At 46.4% G+C, this 8,333-nt stretch overlaps 1 protein-coding gene across 1 annotated transcript in view; it reads right to left on the bottom strand.

The window, feature by feature from the left end:
- MYO1D (myosin ID) overlaps positions 1-8,333 on the bottom strand; it is a 263,721-nt gene extending 255,388 nt beyond the window's left edge. Inside the window, exon 1 of the mRNA XM_025207321.1 lies at positions 8,245-8,333. Within this exon, the coding sequence (XP_025063106.1) occupies positions 8,245-8,266 (22 nt within the window). The 5' untranslated portion in view covers positions 8,267-8,333. The remainder of the gene's footprint in view (positions 1-8,244) is intronic.

Below are 8,333 nucleotides of genomic sequence, written 5' to 3'. Positions count from 1 at the left end.
TCTGTTCCCCCAGGCACCACCCAGGGTTACTAGGAATAACAGCCACAAATTGTTAGAGAAAAGGTTCAGGCTGGACATCAGGAGACATTACTTTATGGTTAGGGCTACCAGGCTCTGGAATGGGCTCAAGAGAGGTGGTACTCTCTCCTACCCTGGGGGTCTTCAAGAGGCAGCTGGACAGATATTTAGATGGGGTGATATGACCCCAGCACCTGTTCCTGCCTGAGGCAGAGGGTCAGACCTGATGATCTGTTTAGGTCCCTTCCGATCCTAAGCACTATGATACTATGAAACCCCTCCCCCACTTCAAGTTCAGATACATTAGCTGTTAATCCAACACCTTTCAACAGTAAATTCATATATTAAAAAGCCAAACAGCAAAACTTGACTATCTGTCTTTTTCCCACTGAAGGCATCCTTTGGGAAACAACCTTGGATGCACTGAAGCTGGTATGACTTCAGTTCCACCCACATCTGGCTCACTTGGGAACTAAAATTCAGCACAACCCGGCTGGGTCAGCTAATGACCCTTACCAAAAAACACCCCAAACAAACCCTGGAAGAAAGCCAGGTTTGTGGAATAGTGCAAATCCTGTCCAAGCATAAATTCTGAACAAACCCACCCCTTCAATTTACTTGAGTAAAGAATATCTCCAATTTAATCCCAGTTTAAAAGAAACATATGCCACAGGCATATGCTAGCTAAATATCTTCTTGCAAAGACTCCCAAGAAACTAAGTATAGGAGCTGGAAGGATACTGCAGCTTCAATAGATGGCCCTTCGTATCTTTCTGATAGTTCAGAGTTGACTGTGCTCTAACCTTGGCTATCTGTTAATTTCACCATTGGAGAAATCAGACAAAAGATAAGAGGGAAACAAAACAGTCGTGCCTAAGCTTTATACAGGAACAAAGAAAAGATTTATGTTATAAGAACATACAAATTCAATATTTAAGAAACAGGTGTTCTCTCTATGTTCTGTATGAGCTAAATTTGTATTCTTATCTAGAACATGTTCTATATAGATTAACAAGCATCTTATTGGCTGTAAACAGTATTCATATTATTTAAACATATAATGTCTATCTCAGAGTTTCTCATAGAGAAGTAAGGCTGGAAGGAACCTCAAGAAATAATTTAGTCCAGGAGTGGGCAAAATACAGCCCACAGGCTGGATCTGGCCCACCAAGAGATTTTGTATGGCCCATGGCAGGTCCCTCAGCCTCGCCTGGCCCAGGCGCAGAGGAGGCAGCCCAAGGCATGGTTCATGTGGCCAGTCCACAGCCCCCAGGTATAGCACAGCAGTCAGACTGTTTCCTGACAGCATCCATGGCAGCTTTTTCTGGCTGCTGCTGCCAGACCTGGCACCACTGCTTGGGCAACCTGGCCCATCCGCCCCACACATCACTAGGGGCACCAGATGAGGCAGATGGACGGGGTCTCCAGAGACAGGCTGGGACCCCACAGGTACAGCACGCAGCCAGGAAGATGGGATGGGGCTGTGGGCAGGTGAGGAGCAGTGCCCTGGAGCAGGATGAGTGGGCGGGGCCAGGGATCAGGATCATGGGGCAGTGAGAGCATGGGGCCGGGGCCCAGGATAGAGCCACGATTTGTTCCCCTCATGCCCCTGCAATGGACACCGGTGGACAGCGGTGTGCAGGGAGTGCATCACAGCTCTGCCCTGGGCCCGTGTCCTAGTCCCACATGGTCACTGCCCCACAATCCCGATCCTCATCCCACCCCCGCCCACCGCTCCTGACCTGGCTGCATGCATCCCAGCCAGTCTCCATGGAGACCACAGGATTGCAGAGGAACGACAGTGGGGCCAAGGCTGGGAAAGAGCCTTGATCCACCCCCCCATATGCCCCTGCCCATAGAAGCAGCGCCCGTCACAGGGACATGAAGGTACCGAATCATAGCTCTGTTCTGGGCCCCAGGCCCACACCATCACTGCCCCACAACCCTGATCCCCGCCCGCAGCCCATCCTGCTCCCTGCCCGCCTGTGGCCTCATCCCATCCGCCTGGTGGAGCACAAGAGCCAGGGGCGCGGGTGTGCTGGCTGATGCTGACCTAGCCTGACAGCTCACTAAAACTCCCTAAATAGCCCTCCCTCCCAAAAATAATCGCTCACCCTGATCTAGTCCAACCAGGATCAAGCCTGAAATCTTGGTGTTATTAACACCACACTCCAACCAACTGAGCTAAACAAATTTTCCAACTTGTTTCATAAATTCACACAAGAGCTTTCACTTGTGACAGACAAAGAAGAGTCCTCTTAAGTATGAATTTACATAAACTTTTTTATATAAAAGAACCACATAAGAGAACATTTGAGTCGCAAGGTCAGGCACTAAAATTGGAAAATGCCATATTTCAGTGACATAAGCAATATTAGTACTGATTGCATGTGTATCCAGCAGTGCACTGAATGAACTAGGTCTCCCACAAAAAAAGAGTTTGTAGTGTGATGACAACATAAAATGACATTTATCAATGAAACACACATATATACAGAGGCCAGAATCCTTGGCATAGCTTTAAAAAAAAGTCAAATGACAAATGCTGCTTCTGTCTCAGCTATTCAGTTTAACTCCTTTTTAACTATAAAAGCTTGCTAAGTGCCATGAAATAGCATGGTCAGGTAACAGCTAAATCCCCATTATGAATTTATAAGCCCACAGGAGGGCAAGCTATCATGTAGTACAGTTTAATGTACAATTTATTAACAGCTAAATAAAGATAGATGCCGACAATCTTGTGTATAGTTTATTTTAACCGATAAATTTTAACTGCTAAAAAACCCCAGTTGAGGAATTCTTTGCCAAGTAATATGGCAAATATTCTGGACAATACAGTACCTTTCATATAAAAGTAATTATTTACTGATCATTAGTAGAGTTTTTTTAAAAAAAAAAAATTCATTCTACTTTAGAAAAGGTAGTATGTTCAGTTTTATGTTGAAGAGCTAATATAGTAGCAGAAGGCCAAAACACTGCATCAGGCCTTGGTTACTTAAATGGCAAACAGAGACTAAAATACAAATTATTTAAACAAGGGCTGTCCAACTGGTGGCCTACAGCCCAAGGGTTAAATTGCAGCTCGCAGGATTTGATGGCACAGCTCTGGAATTCAGAAGAGCGAATGACACTTCAGCTCACTCTCCCCCATGCCTCTTGCCCTTCACCCCTTCAAGGTCTTTAGTCATTATTAGCAACTAAAATTGGCAGCAGGGAAAAAGGGGATGGGGGAGAAGAGAGGCAGTGGTATTCACTCAATGGCTGCAGAGCACAACAACCTGCTACCAGCTGCCCATAAAAAGCCTGTCAATGAGCTGCCACCAGTTGGCCCACAAGAAGCCCTGCAGACCCTGGACACCCCTGATTTCAGCAACTTAAGTGAAAGGGATAATCAAATACTGAAACAGCTTTTTTGTTGCTGACATCACAGCTATGAAACCCAGCAGTCAAACAAACAAAAAACTGTCCAGTAGGCTGTTTGTTTGTGGGGGGGTGGCGGGGAGGGAAGCAAATCTGTATATCTAACATGCCTTATACAAAGAATTGCAAAAGGTGTTTTGCACAGCTACAGTGGGATGTCAGGGACAGAGGTGCAAAAATATCCAAACATTTTGAGGAGCAAGAAAGGCTACAAGTCTTTGAAATGTCTGATCATATGATTTGCTAGAAGCCTGATTCACTTTCCAATTGATCAGTATCCCTCTGTCAAGAAGAGGCAAGGTTGGTTTCCTAAACGGAAAACATATAAAGTTTCCTCTTTTGTCCAACAACTTGTTTCCTAAGACCAGAACAACTGAATAGAAGAGAATGAGAGTAATTTTCCAAGCCTAGTCACCAAGGGTACGCTGTCTGGTATTAACTAGATAATCTTGTCACAGACAATTATCGTATTAAACAGAGCTTCACAGAAGGCATCAAGGCATCTATAGTGAAAACCAGAAAAAACAAAACCAGATGAGTGAAACTATTCTGACTGAAAAATATTTGAACAAATTCCCTACCTTGAGAAGACTGTCATTTTCGCTCGGAAGCTGAGCTAGAGAACTCATTTGCATGCCAATTCCAAATGACAGGCAAAGACTTGAATTCAACCATTTTCTTTATTCACACAGCAATTAGATCAACAGTTTGCCTTCACAGGAAGGCTCAGGAAAATAAAGCCAAGCTAACTAAAGGTGTGAATTCGTTATACTGAACCTAAAACAAACCAAACTGAATCGAAAAGTCATTTTAATTCTGAAAAAGAGAGTCTAAGCAAGGACTTAAAGCAGTAAGTCATCATCACCTTTACTTAATTCAGGTGAGTTTTCCCAAGTGCCCTTGCATAGACTAGTGAGCGAGGGCACTGAGGCTGGAAAAACTGATAGCACTAGTGTTTGTAACAGGAAACTATACTCGGCTGCAGCAAAATGCAGATAGGAAAAACCTTGTGCATTTCAAAATAATGAAGCCTACAAATCACAGAAGTGGTGCTTAAAGAACCTGGCAGTTATCTATACCAAGAAGGAAAAAAAAAAAAAGCCCTAACAAACCAATTAAAATACCTAAAGATTTTACCATCATTTAATTTATCTTTGATTAAAGTCACAAAACAGCCTACATTATTGGAAGAATTCCAGTCACGTTAGAATAGTTCAAAATCACTCCCTGCATATTTTTTATTTTGTTTACAAAGCTTAGTCTGCAACAGTCTTTTTGTCAAAGGGACAGCCTGACTAAGTATATGTGGGCAAGGTGTTAGAGTTTAAAGTGACATTCAATGATAATTAACTTGTTTAAGCTTCTAAATTCTAATTTTAGACTTGTCTGGTCAAACTGCCACAGGCAGTTTCCATTGTATTAGCATACAAAAATCAAGCTCATGGCAAAGCCACCTGCCCAAGTTATGACACAGGAAAAAGTCTGCCTGTACAGTAAAATCCTGAGTTAATTCATCTGATCCATAACCCTATAACATTCCATGTTGAATTTGTTAAAGCTTTATAATAGAGGTGCCATATCGGTCCCATGTCAGATCAGCACCAATAGAAGGAAAATTGACTGTATTGGCAATCAGCTTTTTTGGCGGCATTATTGGCCCCATCAGCCAATAAATGCCCCGTACATACGCAGCCGCAGTGCAGCATGCAGGGAGCCAGGAGTGCAGCCAGGTCCGGCTGGCAAGTCTGTTGTGAGGGAAGGGGTATGGGGATGGGGACAGATTGAGGCCCCAGCAATAAGGGAGGGAGCAGGGCTGGGGCTAGGGTTGGGGCAGGGGCAGAGGCAAGTGCTGCACAGCCAAGGCAGAGCAGGGGACAGAGCCGCAAGCCACTCATTTGGAGGGTGGGGGCTCCTGCCGCTATGCACACCCTGGGAGGGCATGGGGTGGGGTGTGCCCCTGGATCTTCACACAGGGCTAGGGCAGACTGCCGCTGTGAGCTGGGGTCACGATGGCACCAGGCTCTCCCCGGAGTGGGTGTTGAGCCAGGCTGTGCTTAGGGCAGGCAGCAGCGCTGGCAGGAGGGTTTGTGGGGGCTACAGGAAATTTTGGGGTGGCTGCAGCCCCCACCCCTTGTAGCTCCCTTTCCAGCACTACTGCCCAACCTGAGCACAGCCTGGCCCAGCCCCAGCTGGAAACAGTTTGGCGCCACCCCAGCCTACAGCAGCAGCTCCCCCTCACCCCATGCAGATCCAGAGGCACATGCCCCCCCATGCCCTTCCGGGGTGCGTCCAGTGGCAGAAGCTGCCCTCCTCCCTTGCCCCCTGGACAAGCCGCTCAATCTCCTGTTCCACACCAGCTAGGCAGCACCTGTCCTGCCCCAGCCCCACTCCCTCCCTCACTGTGTGGTCTCCACCTGCCCCCTAAACACCCCTTCCCCCACAACAGACTTACCATTCAGATGCTGCTCTCCAAGCTGCCTGGCTGCATATCAGAATTGGATTGGTATCAGCCGATATGGCTCGTTACAAATCAGCCATCGGTGCACCCCTACTTTATAAATGCTATTGGCCATGTCTATTTTGCTTTCTATAGTTTATTAGACAAAGTAGAATCTAAAGCAAGTAACTCTGAAGTTTCAAATAAATTCTTCAGCCTTTACTTTAGTTATGGAATACAGAACAAGAGTTGTTAGGAAACTAACTGTAACTGCTTAATTACAATTATTTTACCTCCATGTGTTTTGTAAATAAAGACTGCATTGATGCATATGAACAAGGTTGCACAGGCAACATGTAAGCCAACATTTCCTAACTTTCAAATCCTTGACTTTGTATCTTAGAATATTCAGTGTTTTGAAAGTAAGATTCTTTTTTTTAGTGTAAAAGTGATCTTATAGTCATGATGGTCAGGGTTAACACACAAAATCTAAACTGTAAGAACCACCACATCATATACTGCCTCTGAACCTTTAGCTTCACAACGCTGACTTCCATCACCAACGCCACAGAACTAATTATATGAACTGACAAGAGCAGTAGACTTGCGTCACTGGGTGGATCTGGGCCTAAGTGAAGTAATACTTGCCAGTGCCATACCTAATTTTTAGGTATCTAGCTCTGGAAACAGAATTTACAAAATCCAGGCAAGGTGTATAAGTTTCCTGTGCAGTGAATGAAGAGAGTTAAAGCCCAATTACAACAGAGGAATGCCTAGATTAACTAATAGGGAATGCAGAAGAGAGGGGTATATTTGAAATCCCATCCTCTCCCTCATACTTAGGAGGAACCGATTAATTACAAAAATTACCTTCTATGGATAGGGACAACCATCTCCCAGGTCTTAAAAAAAGCAAACAAAAAAACCCTCCGTATGCACAGGGTTGTGCTGCCCAACATATTATATAATCATGTTGTCATTAGAGGATGACACCCAGGAAGAGACTACCTGAATTCTAGGCTCTTCTCAGCCTGGAGGGATTCACACCCACAGGTCCTACTTTCCAAGACAGCCCTAATTACCAGGCTGTTGGCTAATCCCTGATAGAAGCACTCTCCCACCGCCCCTGTTGAAACTGACACACCACACAGAAAGGAATGCAAAAAAAAATAAATCACAGGACCAGGGGCTATTATGCAAGAGGCAGGCACCATCTCCCCATGCTTTGAAAAGAAAAGTGAGCCAGGCATCTCCTGATGGCTGGATACTTAATAATGGATGGGATAATGGCTAAGGTCCTGTCCATTTCATTCTGCTGCTGCTTGAAGTTGCGGGCAGAAGGAAGTTGGAGTTTAAGACTAATGAAATGCATCAGACTGGACAGAGCAGGGCTTTAGATTGGTGCTGCTTATCCACAGAAAAGCAGCGCTGTTTGTGGGTAGGGGCACCAAACTGGGAGCCAGAAACTCTTATTTTAATTCCGGTTCACACACTAGCTTGTGGACAACTAGGACCTAATCCTCCAAGCCTCCACTCCTGCTGTCTGCAAAGTGAAACAGTGCTTCCCTGCGCCACACGAACATTGGGGCAGGGTCGGTTGATAAACGCGCAGGACGGCCAATACAGTTAAAACACACAAAACTCCCAAAAGTTAACTGGAGAAGACAAACACAAGTGCCAAGACTATTAGATACAATGACACCGTCTGCACACTTTGGCACTTGCCCAAACAGACTCATTCTTGTACGTTAGTCGACAGAAAGGGGCACTCACTGCCCTCTGACTTGAACTCAACTTAGAAGAGAAACAAGTGGATGGGAAGGAGTCGGCCTCGGGTTCAACAAGCTGATATAAACTGACTGCTCTGTACGAAGTTAAAAGGCTACAAACAGACCTCATGCTTGTCCTTTTTTGTTATCCCAGGACAAACATGCAAACGTTGGGACACCTACATCAGTCATAAACCCTACAAAGGTTGATGGGATAAAAAAAAAAAACCCATATATGACAGCTTATCCCAGAACCCCACAATACACATCCAAACCCAAGCCCTGCAGGATGGCATCCCTGAATCAGTAGCCAAAAAGGAGCAATGCCATCAGCCGCTCGCTATGCCAGGATCGGAAGGGCGACGCGCGGCCAGCCCAGTTCCCGGACAACCCTGGATGCAACCTTCCTGGGGAACAAGATCCCCCCCCGCTGGGGGCCATAAGGAGGGAAGGAGGGGAGGGCGGGTGCCGGTGGTTGCAGGCAGCCGGTAGCATCCCGCGAGCCAACCTGGGGACCCGGCAGCCAGACTCATTCAAAGGGGCTCCCGGCCACGCGGAGGCGGCCGGGCACGGAGGCAGGTCCCTGCGCCCGCCGCGCTCACCGCAGGCGGAGGTTGCCCATGAACTCGGGCAGGGTGACGGCGTCCAACAGCACGAAGTCCGCCTTGCCGAACTCCAGGCTCTCGCTC

Source organism: Alligator sinensis, unplaced genomic scaffold (assembly GCF_000455745.1).
Source record: "Alligator sinensis unplaced genomic scaffold, ASM45574v1 scaffold919_1, whole genome shotgun sequence".
NCBI lineage: Eukaryota > Metazoa > Chordata > Crocodylia > Alligatoridae > Alligator > Alligator sinensis.
Note: the sequence above shows the minus strand (reverse complement) of the source record. Positions and strands in the feature narration are given on the sequence as shown.